General features: G+C 44.7%; 3 protein-coding genes and 1 long non-coding RNA gene across 6 annotated transcripts in view; 1 reads left to right on the forward strand and 3 right to left on the reverse strand.

Annotated features, from left to right (window-relative positions):
* Nucleotides 1-122: 122 nt before the first annotated feature.
* On the reverse strand, nucleotides 123-4,149 carry Omd (integrator complex subunit 5 omd). The gene is made up of 11 exons (XM_070668858.1): nucleotides 3,770-4,149; nucleotides 3,562-3,691; nucleotides 3,084-3,493; nucleotides 2,774-2,909; nucleotides 2,020-2,689; nucleotides 1,702-1,943; nucleotides 1,430-1,635; nucleotides 1,162-1,308; nucleotides 939-1,079; nucleotides 539-799; nucleotides 123-464 (listed from the first exon to the last, which is right to left on the reverse strand). Exons 1-11 carry the CDS (start codon nucleotides 3,992-3,994, stop codon nucleotides 243-245), a joined length of 2,790 nt encoding a protein of 929 aa, XP_070524959.1. The 5' UTR covers nucleotides 3,995-4,149; the 3' UTR covers nucleotides 123-242.
* A 221-nt stretch (nucleotides 4,150-4,370) lies between these two features.
* On the reverse strand, nucleotides 4,371-5,661 carry LOC139109657 (protein anon-73B1). 2 transcript variants are annotated; one of them, XM_070668903.1, is made up of 4 exons: nucleotides 5,474-5,661; nucleotides 4,977-5,400; nucleotides 4,707-4,879; nucleotides 4,371-4,626 (listed from the first exon to the last, which is right to left on the reverse strand). In XM_070668903.1, exons 3-4 carry the CDS (start codon nucleotides 4,875-4,877, stop codon nucleotides 4,528-4,530), a joined length of 270 nt encoding a protein of 89 aa, XP_070525004.1. In that variant the 5' UTR covers nucleotides 4,878-4,879; nucleotides 4,977-5,400; nucleotides 5,474-5,661; the 3' UTR covers nucleotides 4,371-4,527. The 2 variants fall into 2 exon arrangements, with proteins under 2 accessions (XP_070525004.1, XP_070525003.1); XM_070668902.1 differs by having other exon boundaries at nucleotides 4,981-5,400; nucleotides 5,474-5,656.
* Nucleotides 5,662-6,095: 434 nt separating this feature from the next.
* The window catches only part of Upset (SET domain-containing protein upSET), a 29,209-nt gene continuing 14,858 nt past the window's right edge, over nucleotides 6,096-20,446 (forward strand). Inside the window, exon 1 of one of the 2 annotated variants that reach the window (XM_070668841.1) lies at nucleotides 6,096-6,339. The gene's annotated coding sequence lies outside the window, so the exon portion shown is untranslated. The remainder of the gene's footprint in view (nucleotides 6,340-20,446) is intronic. The other variant, XM_070668843.1, reaches the window with a different exon arrangement.
* Nucleotides 10,543-18,498, reverse strand: LOC139109659 (uncharacterized). Its single transcript, XR_011546867.1, has 3 exons — nucleotides 14,549-18,498; nucleotides 11,673-11,781; nucleotides 10,543-11,595 (listed from the first exon to the last, which is right to left on the reverse strand). It is a non-coding gene; the product is annotated as an uncharacterized lncRNA (long non-coding RNA).

A 20,446-nucleotide genomic window follows, 5' to 3' on the forward strand; every position in this document is an offset into this window, starting at 1 on the left:
AAAGTATCAGGAACTATTAAGAACATAGAAAGAATAAGTTGATGACACGGAGAGAGCCGTGTTTCCGCCAGTTTTGCTCGCTCGTGATTGAAAAAGGATATAATAAATTTTTATATTATTCATTTATCAATTATTAAAATGTTTTATTATTACTATTACACGCATCAATCGATAGTATTTACAAAATGCATATGATTAAAAATAATTTAAATTTTTATCTCAAAAATATATTATATTTTACATTATTTATTTTCATTATAAAATAATGTCGAATATAAAGATCCTAAAGTATGAATATTTGCCAATAATACTAAACGGAGAGTATCTGTAAATCGTACGTCAGGGGTTGACATATCGATATCTCTCCAAGCTATATTAGCACCTTCATTTCTTGTAAATAGCGCTGGGGATGGCACATTGTCGCGCATATACGTCCATAGGCATTCCCTCATTATTGTGTTTATCTGCAATTAGAAATATTTGTGAAATCCCAATATAAAAATTTCATTAAAATAATGTTAAAAAACTAAAAATATACCTGGTGAGATTGTAAAACGGGTAAAATGTCTCTGATACTCGCTAACGGTGGTGGTAATAATTGACCGAGTGCCATTATATTGACGAGTGAAACACCTTCCTCTGTATTCCAATTAGCCATAACAGTTGCGGCAATACCTCTCAATAAAACGGAACAATACGCTAACGCCGGCCTATACCAGGCAGTTAATTCTAATAACGTCCACAATAAAGGAACATCCTTAAACTTGCGACGGATTTGTAAATCTCTTTCTATCGTAACCTGTTACAATAAAAATTATTATTCTTACTAAGTAACAATGAATTGGATAATAACTAATTTAATAGTATAATAATGAATCATATAAAAATTAATGATATCAATAATTAATTTAGCATATTGACAAATATTTTAATAATACCTTTGTGAATTCTTCATCAGGCCACGGTAGACCATTGTACATTACGTCAGGTGATACCAATTCAACTAATAATAAACTGACCATTGTCAGAGCGTCCAAATTGATCGGATATCGATCTGATTCTTGATTGCTACAACACGCCTGTAAATAGTTATAATTATTTTAGTATTTAATATAATATTTTAGCATTTATTTTATGATCAATATTATCAGATTTTTGTACCTTTATAACATCTATTAATAATGTTTTATTTAAAGCAATAATTTCTTTGTTAATAGAATTTTCTGGCGGAAGTCTTCGTGGACCGTGTCCTATCACACCAGCATGAAATACTGATGAATGTCGTTGCGCTAACATAGTGCTCGTTACCTAAAGAAAAATCACGTAAGTTTTACATATTTAAACCAAATAAGTCTCTCATTTTTGTATAAAAAAATTTTTTTTAATACTTTTCGAAGTATTTCTATCATAATTTTGCATTGAGTTATACCTGTTTATGATTCTGATGTAATAACAACATCTCTTCAAAACGAGGCTCGAATTTTTCCTTTGCGCCAAAATATTTGGCTTGTTCATTATTAATGCTATTTCCTAATAATTCTCTAAGCGCAAACACGCGTGCAGACGCAGAACAATAGGACAAATCCTTTAATAAATGACACACCATCTTTACTCCTTGTTGCTTTTTTATAATATCTAAGAAAAAAAAATTATTATGTGCTTTGTTACTTAAAATAATAAAGACATTAAAATTCTAATTACCAGTTTGCACAATGCACGAAAAGAAATATTGTATAATCGCTCTCGTCAATTTCAGCATAAGTTCCACATCGAACTGATCTTTTTTAGGTGAACTTAGCAGATACAAGAGAGTAACAATATCATTCGCCAAATCGAAATCATCGTTTTTCATTAGTAAACAAGATATTTGATATAAATTAGCTTTCAGAGCTCTGTTAATTATCTGTGATTGCAATATTGCCACTTTATTTGATTTTTCCCATCTAAATAAAATAGAAAAAAAATGTTATTTATTAAATTAAACTACAAAATGTTTACTTACTTGATATTGATACTTGCTTTAATATTATAATGAGATTCTTGAATAATTGTCTTGATTCCTCTTTATCTATATCACTTTTATAGTTTATTTCTCTAAGTGCTTGTTCCAAAACCTGTGCAAAATAATTGTGACTAGCGAGGATATTTTCTGATCCCGATTTATTCGTAGGAAACTGCTCAACGTTATTAGTTACGAGACGTATTAAGGCCGCAAGGTGAAACATTGTTTGTGCTTTCATCAACATGTACGATGCTGTAAAAATGATTAAATTTGAATTTTGACTTCTAAGAAAACATAACAGTCGAACAGCTGTTTGTACACGCAGCGGATTAGAATTTAGCAGCATTGGCACTATTAATGACATCTCCTGCTTGATAGAATTCAGCAAATGGATATTAGCTGTGTGCGGTTTCTGTGTTATCAATAATAAGTTGATTTCCTGTAAAACCAATTCCAATATCTCTCGGCAAATGTTTTTTACATTTTGTGCTGCATTAACACTGTGATAACCAACATTGCTTGTGTTTAAACTTGTATCTAGCAATATGTTAATTATTTGTGACGCGCCTTGCTCACACGACAATATCAAGTGCACCATTAAGTTCATTAGCGGCGTTGGGTCTTTACCGAAGTATTTGTACCAATCTGCTGCAAATAACGCCAGTCGTGGTATAATATCTGGTCTCACTGTAACATATATTTTTTACAATTAATTTTAGTTAATTATAATAATAACAAACTTTAATGTAATTTGCATTTGTAGAAACATACATATTTTTAAAATATCGCTGGTCATGGCTTTTAAAAGCGTCTGTGAAAGAGAAGCTAAATTTAAAAGAAAAGGTACTGTGGCTAGTTTTTGTTTTTTAGTATCCTCATCGATATTTATGTCTTCTTCCAAACTCCACTAAAAAATGAGAAATATATTATACAATGCAAAAATTAAAATAAAAAAAAAATATATAATAGCACAATAAAACATATATTATTACGCCCGTGGTGGACGCGTCTTTAGGTTCGCGGAAATCGCGAACCTAAAGACGCGTCTACCGCTGGTTTAAAAATATAATAATATACTTGCCTCAAATAAATCTAGTAATGCTTTTCTTATATCTTGAAAATGGCTACCCGCCAAATGTCCTAATATATCAACTACCGATTTCAGCTTTGGATTTTTAACATTATTGTCATAGCTTGTGGCACAGAAGTCTTTTAATCCACATGATAGCATTCTAGTGATTACAGTATTTGGAAAGCAGCTCCCTACATGGGCAACCACCCAATCAAAATCTGGACTGTGCAACACGCTAGCGTCTAATAATGCCTTGATACAAGATTCTGTATCGGAATGCATAAGACACTGCAAACATTGAGCAGTAATGTCTATCAAAGTTTTTGTTGCATTACAAGACATCCACTGCTGCAGAGAATCATTGATGCCTGCTTGGGTAGGTAAATTACCGCGCTTTGCATAGTCGGACGATAGTTTGCCTAACAGAAAAATACTCTATATATTATAAAAATAAATCTCATATAATTGTACATAAAAAAATATATACCAAGTAAATCCAATGACCATGCTGATATAATAGGCGCCCAAGCTTCTGGATTTCCATTGACAAAATTGCTCAAAATGATATAAATCTCTGCTATAGTGCTCTCTTCGGGAATTGGTATATTTTGCTTTGTCTAAAAGAATTTTAGTTATTAAGTTAATTAAATTTATGCCATGCAAAAAAATTATAAACAAGATATAATATGCTTTACCTCGATTTGACGGACATATTTCGTCACCGCGACGAAGAATATGTTACAAAAATATTCGAGCACGGCTTCCCTCGCCGCTGGCACATTTTTCAGTAAGAATAATGCTGTCCGTGTCACATCTTGCATATTCGTGTTGTGAGAAGACCGGAGGGCACCGCAGATAAATTTTCGAACCTCATTTAAAATATCCTGAGGCGATAGAGTTGCCATATTATGCAGCATCATTTATTAGTTATCAACAATAATGCTCTAAGTACAAGATATCGTTAAATTTCGCTCGCATTTCCAGTTAAATCAACGTAAATTCGTCACATCATCACGCCGCAAGTAACGTGGCTTTTTCTAATTGAAAGGTTATGTTGTAATATCACTATATAGTGTGTTCTTCAAATTCTGATGTTTCCGATTTAAAAAAAAAAAAAAAGAAACAACTCTTTTAGTTTCTTAAAAAAAAATTCTGAAAATAAGTGGTTTTAATTTGGATAAATTTTTTTTTTTAATCTTTTCTCATGTCAATTTCATAATAAAATTTGTTTTTAAATATTAAAAATAATGCTTTTACAATTGCACGTGAAATTAATGCACGTAATAAATTTCATGATTAGAAAGTAGAAATAAATTATATATTTTTTTAGATCGATTATAAAGCATCCATTTAGACTTTTAGAGTCAATTATTTAGGCTGAAGAATTATGTTCAAAGTTCAGCTTTTAAATAGTTGTAATGCATAAGGGTACATGTGTTGCAAGAGAAACATCTTAACGCCTTTTTTTTTTCTCTTGCTTTCGTGGCCGATGAGGTCTTCTTGGCGTCACCTGAGGACTATTTTCAGAGCATTCCACATCGCTTGGGTCATCCTGTAAAAATTATCGCCATGTAGAAGCATAGAAACCGTTCTCAGTTGCAAGTCTGCAATAAGCTGGATCTTTCAAAATACCTTCAAAGCCGCCACACCATCAGGTGGCCCGGATTGATATACGACTATAGCTAACAAACACATAAGTTGAAACACTGCACCAAGGTACAGGCCAAATCTCAATATCTGTTCGAATAAAGTTTCCTCTGCTGGAAGCAAAAGCCGTTTAAACTGCGAATCCGTATCGGCCATCCCTACATGTGAAAGCACAGAAAGGTAAAAGTAATTTTCGTTTGCAATATATCAATGAAACGTAAAGCTTATTACAATAAAAATATATAATACTTAAACATACTTCCGAGATAATATCTGAATGATTAAACGTACAGTCGTGATTTCGTCAACCGGCCTGCATGACAAGTATTTCGGATGTCAATAATTTAAACTGCGCTTATTCGCACGGCAAAATTAAATTGTTTCAATTGCACGAAGTACGTCACATCCGCATATCAAAATCGCGGATGTGTATAATTATTCGAGCCATCACGTTCATTCGTAAATTTATCTCAAGGCTCTGGCGTGTTTCATCTTTTCCGTTTGTTTTTTCTCTCTCTCTCTCTCTTTTCCAACGGCATACTGTTCTCTCAGGGTAATGAGCTCTCGCGTGACAATCCCATGTTCTTCCTTCTCAAGTAATACCCGCAGAATACCCTTCTTTACGATTTATCAATCAACTCAAACGAAGTCGCTTCCTCGATCGATGAGGGACATACATCTGCAAGACAAGAAAACGTGGAAGAAATCAATAAACGGCAACCAACGATGATCGCCACCTCGCAGGCTCTCACCCGTAGCGGTAAATAGTACCAACATTAGAACATGCTCGCGAACGTACGCGCGTCCTGCCACGTCCTTTCCCAGCCACCGCTGTCACGAACGTGACGGATCGTGATGTTTCATGAAACAAACGACGGCGACGGGTCTCGACAACTTCGAGAAAGATCGCCGTAGGTTGGAGTCGCGCGATCGCGGTCTCTCGTTTTACTTGTCGAATTGGGCCGAAGTCCACTCGGGTGGCTTCGGCCACGACGCGACGCAATTGAAAATCTTCAAGTTGGCAACGCAAGGCGTTCATGCCTGCCGCGCTCGCCGTCAGGTGGAAACGCGCGTGAATGACGCGACATCTCCCCGCGGTCGCGCTAAACTTCGGTCAGTCAGGCGTCTGTCGTCCGAGCGATTTCGATCAACTGGCGAACGTTTTGCCTCGAGTGTTATTTCTCCCGTTCAAAATCGCGTCGCGGAGTGTGTCAGAGGCACGGATTTGTCGACGAGAACACAATTTACGTTCAGAGGAAGTCGATACGCGTGGTCACTCGATAGGTTTAAATTACGCGGCGGACGTCGAGCGCCGTAAGACGCTGGGTTTGAGGCTTGCTAGCTCGCGAGTCCGTGGATGTGGACCTTTGTTTTGTACAAAAGTAATGGCTGCCATCTCTAGTTTTCGATTGATGTTTTCCGCGGAGAGACCGAATTCCCGTGTTTACCGCGGTATTTAATAACGCAAGCCGGCTTTGTGCGACGCGTCGGCGTTGGCCGCGATGTAATCGGTGCTCAGACGCGCATCGTTTCGGCTGCCTCAGTGTCATTTCCGCCGAAAAATGCCTGTGTTTACATCCGAGTTACGTGCTAGCTTCTGTATTCCTGTCATATTAAGGTAAGCGACGCTTTTGCGGGCTGTGAATTAGTGCAACGGTACGGTGGCGGTTCAGGATCGCGGAAACGCGCTGCGGAATCGCGGCCCCGGGGCCGTCGACGAACATTCTCGTTCTCATCGTTGACGACGACCGTCACAATCGACCGTCGTCATTTTTCGCAGTCGCCTCACGTTTCGCTTCGTTCTGGTGCCATTTAGAGCCGCGAATTACATCGTCATATCCGTCGGCCCGTTTTCCAAGTAGATAATCTCTTGGACGTCCACGAAATCGTCCCGAGGAACGAGTGACTCCGTTGTCCGTCGTACTTAACCAAAAAAAAGTTATATCCCCCCCCGGAGATAGAAGACGGGGCACCCGACGCGGGTTCCTCGTCGTCTCGGGCTGGCCCGCGAACGAGCGAAGACAATAACATGCGTCGGATACGTCGGCTACGAGTTTCGTCAATTCGCGAGAGATATTCATCGGGCATATAATCCGTGCTATACGCAATTTTTCGTCCCGGGATGGTGGCAACAATGGCTGGTAAAATGGTGAGCAAGCGAGGGCAGGTCAAGCGCGCACAACGTCGCCGCGAGAATCCACGGCTGCGTTTCTTACAATCGCGAAAATGACGTTTTCCCGATCGCGCGTTCTTCTTATTTTTTTTTATTTTTTTTCCCCGACCTGGACCGACCGCCTCAAGCCGATCGACCTTTTGAGAAGAAAACGAGAGTTTCTAACGCGAGACGTGAATTCGACGTTAGGCGAATTGCTATTTTGCAATAGTTTGTTTTCGTAACGCTTTTATTCGTTTCAATTTAACGGCCGAGAAACCCAACTTGGTTGCTGTTATAACTACTCGCGCAGTTTGTTTCTCTCAAATTATCGATAACACGTCTACGTTGTGTTTCGGATCGCCAAATATGGTAACAGATGGATGTTTGGCTGTGTCCATTTGTTTAGATGATTACTTTTGCTTGCAAATGTTTTTTACCTACTCTGAATTCATTATAACAGGAAACTCTCCTTTTTACGTAACGTAACAATTATTTAACTGAAATAGAAATGAGACGCTTAAATAATTTTAGAAGAGAGTAGGGACGCAAGAGAGATAAGTGCCAATAATAAATTCATAAAACTTCGCCGTTAAGTTCGGATTAATTTCGTCATCTTCGAAGTGAATCTTTCGTTTGTTTAATCGTAGTGACTCAAATTATCACGCCGATAGGATTTTTCTCATTCCTCGCGAGGGTAAAATTCGCGGAGGAATTTTTTATTCGTCATTTTCGTTGTGCTGAATTCCGTTACCGGCGGATGAACGCGATAGATCGTGAATTTTTAGCACCGGGATATTTTTCACGGGTGGGATGCCGTTCGCGAGGTGACGTCGAGCGTTTCTACCTTCGTTTCGCGTCCGATTCACAATTCTGATAGCCCTTCGGGCTGGCCGCAGCCTCGTCGGGATCAGGGATCGGGGATTCAGGCGCGTTCTAACCTAAGTCGCGATGGGAAGTCAACAACGAAACGACGGTCGGAAAGCTGCTCGCCGCCTGAACAGAAAAATCTTTCCAGGCGGCGCTTCTCTCGTTCGCACACCAGCCATTTTGTCCCTTCGCAACCTTCCTGCCGCATCCCCCAACCCTCGGTCACCCTCCACCCCTCCTTTTTCCGCCGGAAAGTTCCCCCTTTCCGCGATCTTTTCGTGAACGTGCGATCCCTTCCTGTTGTACTCCCGTTTCTCCTATTTTCTCTCTTTCTCTCCCGCGCGCTTTCTCGCCGCCCGATTTTTTCTCTCTCCGTTCTTACGTCGGGTTTCCTCACCGCCCGCTGTGAAAGCTGTACGTCATGAATACACCGACGAGAGCGTGCAGTGCGTTCAACGAGGATTAGAACCGCAGGGATAAAGAATGAAATTTTATTTTCCGGGTACGCGTTAAAGACGAAAAAAAAAAGAAAAAAAAATCTGAAAATCGCCTGATAAGAATCGATATCTCGTGCGCGATTTGTTCTACGCTCTACCGCATCTCTCCCTTCCTTCTCTGATCCGCGATCTCGTCCGGTGCGAGATTCGTTTGCGAAATGTTGGACACGCGCGGACATCGCGCGGGGTCGTCCCCTCTCTCCCCTCCCTCTTAGCTCCTCCCGGGTTTTACATCCACGCAGATCTATATCCTATTTTTAGACTGCGCCCACGGCTGACTTGAAAACCGGGTGCCGTGTGATAGCGCGCCGGAAGTGAAATATTAACAGGCACGAGACGACGCTGGGTCCGCGCGCGTGCTATCGGCCGTCGTTAGCGGTGTAATTAAAGGGTTGCGCGTAGCGTAGGGTGACGGGTCCCATATGCGTTCATGTATTTTTTAAGGGGAGGGTTTTCTACGGCGCGCCGGGTTCAAACGACGAAGACGTTGTCGCTCGCGCCGTTTTAAGAAGCCGCCCCGACAGCGTTGACAATCTCTACGAGACGCCCGACGGATTCCGAGGGTCATGACCCGCGGCTCGATTGATCTTCTGGCCACGGAAATCGGCCGGTTAATTGGCCGATCGCGTCACCGCAACGAGCGGCATGCGTTCGATTAAAACGCCATTGGCGTTGCCTAACTTCATTTACGCGTCGTGCATCCATGCACGAATCAATTATTGATTGGTTTATCCGAAACGGCGCGACAGCCGGGGCAAATAATCGGACAGGTAACAGCACGAACTCTCCGTCCGGTGCCATTTTTTTTTTTTTATTTGCAACACGAGATAACCCTCGGCCTTCTCAAGGCGTTCGTTAAAATCGAAGAAAATCCCGCGGTCGACTTTGAGAATTTTCGACGGCGCGCGCGAACCTTTCGAGAGCGCTCGTACGCGGTTATCTATCCCGTGCGGTAACAAAAACCGTCTTTGCGTGGGCGAACGAGCAACGGGCTGACTCGTCGCGAGGTAAATCGTATCGACCGGGAAGGAAAGGAAGTCGCGCGGATTGACGAACGACACCGAACAAGCTAACGCTCCGTGTGGTCAGAATAAAATAAAAAAAATATTACCGAGATCTTTCGCAATTGCGGACGGCGGACGCGATCTACGGGTTGCGTTTATAATTCAACCGGCTTCGTAGTTTTCTTCTTTTTTTTTTATTTTAATTCTATCTCGTTAAGTCCGAATGGTTTGGCCGCTGAGAGGATATACATGTATAACAATCGTTCTCCGGGGAGGCCAGAATTGTTCATCACTGACGGCGGATTATACGTCAGCAGCGCCGGAAGAGGAGGCGGCTGCGAAGGGCATCGGATTTACCCCTTCTCGCGTGGGGGGAGGGAGGGGGTGGAGGTTTTAACCTTAACCCGCGCACACACGGGGCCGTTTCGGGCGCGTAAGCGAGAGATCGATAAGCCGCGTTTCCGACGCGGCCGTCATCGACGCCTCGGCGATGCGGATTCTAATTGCGGCACGACGTAGTGCCGCGAATTGGCTTTTAAAAGTATGCCCCGTGCATAATTCATGAGCCATGCAAATCCCAATCAGCGACCCCCCCTCGGACCTCTCCTTTTGCGCTAATCCGATTCCCGCGATTGGCCGATTCGACATGCGGGACGGTCAGGTGATGGTCGCGTGGGCGCGTTTTGTGCACGCGCGGAGTCTCATAGATTTTTTTTTTTTTAACTTACCGCTTTAGAATTAATTGAACGATGATTTTTTATATTTCTTTTACTAAAAACCCAATTTTTACTCGCATAAATGAATGAAAAAATCGGTGAGCTTGCGATTTTGTAGATTATTTCCGTTTTATATTATTCGTCACGAAACCTTCAGGGTCATAAACTCATGCGAAATCACGACGTCACGCGGTAGGAGTAACAAGACGAGGTCTGTTGATTGGACAGTCGATCGTTACCGTCGATTATCCTCGCGCGCCGTAACGTATCTGGAAGTTCGCCGGAGTTAACGAGATATTCGTACGATTCGTCACGATGGCGCGTCGGATATTCCGGCACTCGTTCTAATTAAGGGCGCCTTAGGGACCTATTAGCCTCGGTTTTTATCGGACGGACGATGAAATCCAAGACGGATCGATCCGCGCGACGAAACCTACTTCAATACCCCTCCGTCGTCTAATTTTCCTATCGACAATTCCGCGACGCGGAAGCGCCGAGTTTACCGCTTTTAGACTGCTTTAATTTTACGTCGATCTATATTTTTAAGCGCGCCGGATTTTTCTCCGAGACGTGTCCACAGTCGCGTGTCTGAAATCGCGAATGTTGTCCGCTGCGATAATAAACCGCTGCAATTTCCGCGGCTAGAGCGCGCCGGGGAACGACAAAGGATTTTTTTTATCGAACGCCAGACGTGAGTGGCAAATAATTGCTACCGACGTGTCGATTTCGTGAGGCGAGCGCGATCAATTTACGTTCCCGCCGCGGCATCGTGCGTGCGTCGCATAAATCTTTTTCGAAACCAAATAGTAAGGCGCTTTATGCGCCGTCTTACGAGCCGCCGTTATCGCCCGGCGAGGATTAACGATCTCGTTTCGACTGGTGGACAGAAACGAACCTCCGCAAGGCGGGCGCGTTATCAATTACTCGCCGCGATATCAGCCAGCTCTTCCGCGCGATGTGTGCAAACAGACAGCGCGTTATCGCCGATCGCGGAAATACAGCGGAAAGACTGCGCGCTCGAATCCGACGGCAAAGCCCGCCTTACGTTTCTGCGACATTACGTCAGAGCGTATTAATGGCGCATAAAAATTCCGACGATTCGCGTAACGAGCGGCGCGCGTTGTCTTTGGCACGCGAAATCAACTTCGCGACCCTCCCCTACGTCTTCTCTAACCTATCGCAACGTTTTCATAATTGTTTACGCGAGAGCAATGGAGCCGTCTTAAAGTTGCATTAAAGAAAAGAAAAAAAAAAGATACATTAAATATTTATTAGCCGATATAAAAAATTAATAAATTTTTCTCTATGACGTAAATAAACGATTTCTCGCAAATGAGCGACTTTGCGACAAAAGAAAGTTGCCGCTGGTAATATAAAACTTTGTCTTACTTGAGGAAATTCACAGAGACTCTAAAAATACTGCCCGTCGCTCGTGATTCGGGATATTTGTAGAGCCGCGCGATAAACATAGAACGCTATCGATTCTAGCTCGACGGCTGCTAATTAATCGTTCATTAATACTTGCGTGCGTCCGGACTGTTATTTCCTCGTCGAATCATTTACGTCGCGCTAAATGTTTCCTTCCGTCGAAAAGCAGATGGGACGTGGGTAGTTAGTACGCCGTGCACTCCAGCGCTATCGATAACGTTTGCAAGTATTGTAGCGGCCTCGTTACGATAATAAAAAGTTCGAAAAGTGTGATAATCTCATACCCCGGCGATAACGGAGAACGTTCTTAACAGCAGCGGTGCATTCACCCTGCGATAACAGCCATAACGCATCTGATTTCTTACAGAGTAGTCGCCGCGTGTACATCATTTTCTGTAACAACATAATTTAAAAAAAAAAATTAAAATTTATATATATTATTAAGCGTTACTCTCTTTTAATAATAATAAAAAAAAAGAAAAATCAAAGATGATAATTTTTCCACTACATTATTATAAATGAGACGGAGCCGTACTACTCGCACATGCAGATTTATTTTTAATATTTATTTTTAATCAAGAATTTTTATACGAACGTTATTTTCTGAAGGATATAATTAACAATCGAGATTATCCTTTGATTAATAAAAAAAAAAAATTAATAAATAAACGCCTTAGCTAATAAATTTCCTTTGTCTACGCGTTTGCAGATTCTAGCTCCGAGTTATCGTTCGGGTCGCCAATTGACACCAGCGAGGGGGAAAAGAGCATGTATGCTTAAACTTAATCTTACGGAATTGTCCTATAATTAATTAATTATTCTTACTCTTCTGAAATCTTAACGCAATTGGTTTCTATCGTATGTGATTTAAATTCTCTCGGTGGTCTTCTCGCGTTATAGTTGAAGATCGGATCCGCGGGATGGCTTTAGATCACGCGAGGCAAAGTGGATCTCTCCCGGTTATTAGCGGAGAACAAAAAGAAAGGGGGAAAAAAAGAGAAAGAAGAAGAAGACAAGAGGTTGGCATGATAGACGCGCTATTATCGACTTTTCACATAAGTCCATTTATCGGGACGTTTAACTCGACATTAGTCAGCCGTTTGTTCAACGCGAAGCGTTTAATTTTCCTGTCACGCAAACGATAACGCGTTCTTGCGAATTGCTCGTGAATTGAAATGTGTATTTAGAGAACCGCGACAGACTGTAAGTCACCATTTAACGAACCCCAAATGAAAAGGTGTCGGGAAGTTATCAAAATTTATTGGAAATTTCACTTTGTTCCAAGAATTAATCGCGCGCCGAGATTTTAAGAATACAACGTCTGGTTTTGGGAAATCTCACTTCTCTCTTGCGTCTCTCATCTTCGGATTAATTTAGACTCTTGTAATATTCAGAAAATGGAGCAGCGCGCGCGCGTTATTTGCAGTCGCGTCGATGCAATTGCTTTAATCGCAATTGGCCCATAAATTAAAGCCGCCGGCTAAATTACGCCCGGCGGAAACGCGGAGGACAATTGCTGTTGTTCGCCGCGCGGAATTGGCCGGCTCTCGGCCGCGCGGGTAGTCGTTAAAAGTTTGAGGAAAAGCGACGGAGGACGGAGATTATTCTCGCGGCGCGATCGTTCACCGGATCATACGACGTTACGCTCTTTTTATTAGCGTACGCTTCGTCGCGCACGTAAGGAGTACGCGGCGTTCATTGCGCCGTGCGCGCAGTGGAGGAAATCATGTTGCAATGGACACGCGTGCAGACGTATGCGTGGACACGCGTTCGCGACGCGTGGGGGGGAAAAGAGGGAGGGTGTCGATCTTCTTTCAGCGTGTTTCTCGGCGGAAGTATGCTCCGACTTTATTTCTTTTTTTCTCTCTCTCTTCCTCTCTCTCTCTCTCTTTTTTTATCTGACAGATGAAGAAAAGCGGTACGGTCCGCGATTGCGTAAGCAAAGCTTCCCGCTTCCCGGCGCAGCTGATAATCTCGACGTCGAAACGACATCGGTCTTCGTTCGCGGCGCCTCGCGCGAGCAGAGCCGCTAATTGCCGCGCTTAATTGTCATCTCGTACACCACTCGACGTGCACGATCCCATTCGACGGGCCGCCGTCCCGTCTCGCGCGGCGAGAGAGCCTAGCTTAACGATCCCCGGATGTCGGCATCGAGTCAATCTGCGCGCTATCGCGACGCGTTTGAAATATGGTCCCGCGGAATATGGCTGAACGGGCCGCCGATGCATGTGAGCGAGAGAACGGCGAGGTGCGAGCGAAGGAGTGAGTTTACGACTCGTCGGAGGTAACCTTGGATGTAATAGCGGAGGCGCGCGATGCCGGGTCGTCGTCTTTCATGTCGTCCCACCGCTCTTCTGGGACACCGTTAACGTGCCGCTGCGATTCGCTCGCGAGATATTGAACAAACGCCGGTGTTTCCCAATGGTACTCCAATCCACCCCTCGGATCTAAGTAGTATCAAAATTCGAGCCCTGGTTCGCTAAAACGTGTTTCATTAATTTTAGTTTTTATTTTTCAAATCTCGCAGGCATTTGTCAGCGTCACGCGTGTTGAACTGTACGTAACAAATTCGTTAGATTAGAATTCGTTTGGAGTACCTTCGGACTGTTCAGTCTTGGTTCACTATTCGTCCTCGGTCGTACTCGCGCGGCGCAATCCCCGTCCCTCGCTCGCCGTGCATTCGCATTCCTAACTGATTAATCTGCGAAACCGCGATGCGAAATCGAGCTGCAGCGGTCGTCGACTGGAGGCGGAGGTGTCCGCCGACGGCGCAGCATCATTCCTCGAGCGCACCGCGGTAGATTAAAGCGTTTGAACGCGCTCTTCTCGAAACTATTCATTCCAGAGAGTTCAACTTTTCTTCGCGGCGATCTTCCAGCGGTCGATTGAACGAGCGTGATGTGCGTCGCCGTCCGTTGTGCATATCGACCGTTGCGAAAGGGGGATTGCGTAAAAACGCCGGGGGGTGCGATGGCGCAACGTCGTCCCCCGTGCGGACGAGCCGCGCGCGTTCATTCATTTTTTTTTTCCTTTTTTTTCCTAAGAAAACGTGGAATCGTGATTCCCTTCGGCTGCCGTCCCGCGGAAAAACGACGCTCTCGAGGATACACGCTACCAGCTCGCGTGCGTTCTAAAGAACGGACAAGCGGCGAATACGTACGTTCTATTCGCGTCCAGAGTGCCATTCGAATCTTGTGCATCGTATCGCGTTCCTTTTCCTTTCATTAAAAAAATTTTTTTTTATCCGTTGCATTTCCGGAAAGCCACGACTTGTATCGCAGGACTCGGCAAAAGGATCTGCTAAAGATCAGAAGCGTCATTTAATTCGTCAATGCATTAAGTCTTCGAAATAAATACATACCTCGTAATTTTAATGTTTTACGAAAAGAGAAAGCTGTGCGGAAAGTTCGCCGAGGATTGTCGCGGTCGCGGACCTCGGAGTCGCGTTAATCTGCGTTTTATTTCCGCCAGGATCAACCGACTCGGTGTCGCTTAAAGTTTATTCGAAATTCTGCGTCGCGGGAGAGATCCGATCCTGCGCCGGCGGTTGTTGCATTTCCACGGTAACCCGGTTGAGCAACAAAATTGTACTTTGTCCCCCTTGGTAGCGTCTACTCTGATTTCTATTTGATTTCAGCCACTTTAACGCCAGTCGCGGAAACTGCTTTAAGCCAGCGAGCGACATTAAACGCGATTTTCGCTCGGTAACGTTGGCACCACTCGGCATCGCGTTGCTGCCCTAGGACCTCTCTCTCTTTCTCTCTCTCACTTATTCTCTCTCACCTAGCTTTACCTTCAGCACAACTCCTCTTATCTTCGATCGAACTTTCCGCACAACTATATCATGAAAATAACTTTACGCAAATGCGAGTATAAGCGTACCCAAAGAACTCTTCTTTTTTTCTCTCCCGGCTTACGTCCTCGAATTTGGATACATTTTACGTGCTCTTACGGATACTCCTGAATCTCTTATCATGACTCTGAAAATATATACTTCGCATTAATTGGCATTAATAAATTGATTATCACTCTAATCGCGCGGTTATATATACTTTAGCTTCCATTTGACATCGCGTCTTATAAAGATAATTGCGGCGCGTAATCTTCTTGGCCGAGAAACGTATCAATTACAAGCTATTATTAGACACAGACATCCGACTACATTAGACGTTTCTGTTCGTTTATATATTATACGCGTATCGAGAAAATACGTATTCGTTTAATTCAACGTGTCGAGCTCGACAGATCGGCATTCCCCGGGAACCTCTAAAACTTCTATGCAACAGCGTTTAACTCGTTTTCCTTTTTTTTTTTTTTCTCTCTCTCTCTCTCTCTCTTTCCTCCATTTATAACTTTTGTGCAATCGCAATTACCGTTCGTTATTCATTCCGCGGCGGTGTTTCAAAGCGTTAAATAAAACTAATTAAATAAGCGGTTTCTCTTCGCGCTGCCTTCCTTCCCTCGTTCTCTCTCGTTCCTCTCTACGCTTCCTACGGGTAGCATCCAGTATCCAGCTCGCGTCACATTGTTTTCTCGTATCCCGATACACTTCCATCAAGCGTTCGTTCCCTCTCGCCGCTACGCCGTGACTTTACCTCGCCCTTTCTTCCTCCCCCTTTCCGTTCTCGTGTTCTCCACCTTCGTCCAGCCCGTCGCTCCGTGAACTCGCAGCGAAGACAGCGTAAAAGTGAAGAGAGGGCAGCGAGATACCGGTTATTGGCGGGGACTGGCATATTTCACCGGGTGTCCGGCAATCAGGCCTTTGTGTACGGCTCACTGCACGCTGTTGCATACTCGCGCGCGTGCTACGAGGGAAAAGGGGAACCGACGGCCGAGCGAAGAAGCAGCGTGGAGACGGTGGTCGAGATGTGGCCGTGGGGGGAGGGGGGAAGAAAGGGAGACGCAGCAGGCGAGGAAGAAGTGAGAGCGACCGAGAAACGGAACGTTTATTCAACGGCGTGAGACTAGTCGTAGGTGCACTCGGTCGGCGAGGGTGAACGGGGGGACATACAGGCGGCTGGGATACACTGTATACACCCGAAAGTGTCTAGATGACGCGTATCTACCCGCGTATCCGTGCAATCGATATTTTCCGGCGACCGCAAGCTGCTAAAAAAAAAAAAAAACATCTCCCCCTCATCTACCAGCTTCGCAAGGGATCGACTGTAGCCTTTCCGCGTCGCAAATTTTTTTTCCGAAGACTTTACGGAAGAACATAAGTCTTTTTTTTTTTTTTTTTTTTATAAAACTCTACTAGGAATAATTCTGAAAGGTTTTTTTTTTTCTTTAGCGCCGAGTTATATTTATAATTAAAACGATGAAGTTGTTCGAGCTCGTCCGAGTGAAAAATAAAGACGCGGGACCGTTCTAGACTTGGAAATCCTGGGAGATTGTAAAAAAGCCCGTCTTAATTAAATTATGCAAATCCCGTAACTGGGACAAGCGCGCCCAAGTTCATCTCGATTCGCGGACGGGCGTGGAAAGCGATTTGAAGTACATTCCAGAGGTCTATTGTTCGAGAGAGGATCCGCAAATATATTCTGTTTCGCGAGCGAGATCTATTTTTCATCTGGATGTTCTAGTTCTCGGTCCGTAATGATGCTCGCAGCATGGCAGCGTGAAACCGTCGTCGGTTTACAATACAATACAGTCGCCTGTGGATTTAACGCTGGAATCATTAGATACCCTAGGAGCTGGTACGCGATTTACATGTATATGCGTATTCGCTATTAAGTTCCTCTCCTCGCTCTCACCCGCTCACTTCTTCCTCTCCGGCTCCCTTCTCGTGCCATCACTCCCCTGCTGCAAGCACAGGAGCGGATTTCAAACATCCGTGTATATCTAGAATATAAATCGCGTTGATACAACAATAGTGAGTCGCTCTATTCGATTTTTCAATATCTCGTTACGTGTCTTACCTCGTATTTTACATCCATCCGTACAAATATCAAAGATACCGACTGATTGGAAACGTAACTTTACCGTGTACGTTCTAAGGATTATTATTCATTTCCCATTGTCAGCGAACGGAACCGCCGACTTTTATCTCGCCCTCAGTATGGCGGATCCTTGAAGGATTAAAATCAATGCTCTGGCGAGGATGTCCGCGCTGGTGGTCGCGGCTCGCGGCGACGGGTGAAAATTGGCTGTGTAGAATCCGGTCCTGTGTCCGTGACGTTTGCACGGCTGTTACGTCGGGCCTCTTACGATCAGGCTGGCTAACACTGCGGCGGAATGCGCGTCGTGGAGTCGCGCACACGCGCGAGAATAACGTGGTTTTCCTGTAACGTCGACCGTCAGAAGAGCAGGGCCTCGAAGGGGTCAGCGGAAGCATTGCGCGCGACCCGCTCGTTGTAAACGGGCGACGAGTAAGCGAGGAACGCGAGCGATTGATACGCCTGCGAAGCGTATAAGGAGATGCGATCCATTTAAGTTCTCAAGGCGACCTCGATCAAAAACCTCGATCATCCTTACTCGGCGGTTAGGTCGACTCAGCCGGCGAAATTGACAAAACTCTCTCGCGCGATCCTCTCGCTGTTTCCCGTCTCATTGCAGAGGAGAGAATAAAAAGTATAAGTTATATCTGTATCGACGGGAGTACAAGTCCTCCGCTGTAATCCTGTCTTGCAGAGATTTTTCTTGCGACGTTCTTCATTTTTTTTCCCTGTATTAAAAAAGAAAAAAAGAAAATTAGAATCTTTTTCTTTGTTAAAGCTGCTAGAATTTATTTTTATTCTTTATTCGTTTATCGGTATCAGATCGACGAAAGAATCAGTTTTATATCTGAATACGGTCTGAATACTTAAATCTGCATATATTGCATCGCGTAGCGCGGAAACAAAGAAGCGTCCACGTGGTCGTAAATAATTCATACCAACGCTCGACACGATGAGGTCATTGTTTCCAATAGATAAATGCGTAATAGGCGCTCGTTCGCGCTGCCGTTCGCCGCGCCTAAAGAAACTCACGTTGCGGCTAACGCATCTGCGGACAGCGCGTCGCTGGAATACCGACTTCGCGTCAATTAATAGACGATCTTTATCTTTCATTCTCAAGGTACTTTTCACTCCGAATCAACCTAAAAAAAAGCGGCTTCGATCACTTATACGATAATACAATAATAAAAAAATGAAATTTGACTTACATCCGAAGAGCTCCGAGGCTTCGGGTTAGAATTCTCGGGCTGTACCGTCGACGCTGATTTTCCAAGCGGATTTAAAAATACGCTCGACTCCCATTTCGGTGGAGACGCGCTCGAGGAACGGCGCATCCCTTCGCCGGAAGGGCGAAAAGGGGGAGAGGGTGACCGATAGTCGAACAATAATCATCTCGGAAATAATTTCGGTTTGAATCGATGTTTCGAGGGGGTCGAGGTACGCCAAGTAGGTCGAGCCGCGGATCTCCCATTGCTGCCAACAAACGAGATGCCACCGCTGCCGCCTTCGCTGCCGCTGCACTTTCAAGTGCAGCGCCAGCGGCACGCTGCACCTCCGTAGCCGTGGGAGGGGGACTCGTTAATTCCGCGCGGGCGACAACATTCACCGACGAGCGGCATACTCGACGCTAACTAAGCGGGGATCGATGATTCCTCGCGCCGATACCTTGAAAAGATTAGTCACCGAAGGCTGAAAGAGCGCAGCCCGAGACTTACAAAGCTTGAGTTTCATTAAAACGGAATTTCACCTCAGGTAAAACAGAATTTCTCAAATGAAAATACCGGGAATTTCTTCTATTCGCTCGAGGCTGGTTTTCCGATAAACGCTCGCGGCCGCGAGCCGTCTTGTTCTTTGGAAGAGCGTCGATGTTTTATTTTAAAATTCGGTACTTTCTCCAGTCGTAGCAGGCGGCGTTTTGAAGCGTTACGATTGTTCCGCGGACCGGCTTCCTTCTCTTTCTCTCTTCACCGCGCAATAAACGAACAATACGCCTAAAGTCGGTCACGAGAAAGAGAGAAGGTCTCTCCCGCTCTCGCAAAATCGGTTTTTTAAGGTCCATCCGATGCAATCTCTCGCGCGTTTGCCTGCGAGACGCGCTGAAAATCGCGGGCAAACTTTCTAATTCTCTCCTCGCCGACTGCGTTCGTCGTTATCGAATTCACCGGTGGTTGACCGTCGGGATCGTTGGCATCATTGCCGATGATTGGCGCTCGCGTTCACGGTCAATTTTTTAACCTTTTACGACAATGTAACGTTTTCTCCTCCGTGATCCAAATGATTCGAACGTCGGGAGCAATTTATCGCAATCCGCAAGCCTAGGAAATGCCCCCGGACATCGTTAGCATCTGATAAACCTGGCGCGAGATAACTGGAGGAGGCATATCGACGGCGGATCCCCGCGTTGATCGAATTTCCCGTCGAGAGGAAAAGGCGAGTATCGGATCCATCCCGCGAACGCCCCAGCGTGGATTCCGGAAGGGTGCCTCCGGAATACTCGTCTGCGCGTCGCGGATATAACTGACAAGTATAAATGTTGGGATTAGCGCACCGCGGTCGCGGTATTATATTTAGGTGGCCTCTTCTCGCCGGCGGCGAATTGCGACGTGATGTCCGCGCGATTTCGCGGCCATGTGGAATAATATGCCCGCGGATGATTAATTTCGCAGGTGCCCGTTATAAAATTAGACGCACCGGCTTCTCCGCGGTATCGGCTCTTCCGGTAAATCAAATCGGTTGACGAAGGCAACGCGGTGCTCCGGCAAACTCGCGCCGATCTACCGAAAATGCACATCCTAGTTATCGTTCAATGAGCGAGCGCCCGTTCGCCCCTGAATGCTAATGAGTCTTCTGGCTCGGTCCCATTCACGGACTCCTCGTCTCGATCCGACTGATTCAATATTTGACGCTAACGCGCCTGTTGTTTCTCGCCGGCGCTCGCGGACCGAGCGGACGCGTGCCGCATGCTACGCGTTTTCGCCCGCGGTCGTGCTGAAAGCAAATACGACATGGTAATTAGCCGCGTAAACAATACGCTCCGCTGAATTTGTCGTAATCCGTTATCTCGAACGATAACGCGCACGTGTCGCTCTGTTGTCTTCCTCCTCTTTAGCATACGAGGCCGC

This window comes from Cardiocondyla obscurior, linkage group LG18 (genome assembly GCF_019399895.1).
Source record: "Cardiocondyla obscurior isolate alpha-2009 linkage group LG18, Cobs3.1, whole genome shotgun sequence".
Taxonomy (NCBI): domain Eukaryota; kingdom Metazoa; phylum Arthropoda; class Insecta; order Hymenoptera; family Formicidae; genus Cardiocondyla; species Cardiocondyla obscurior.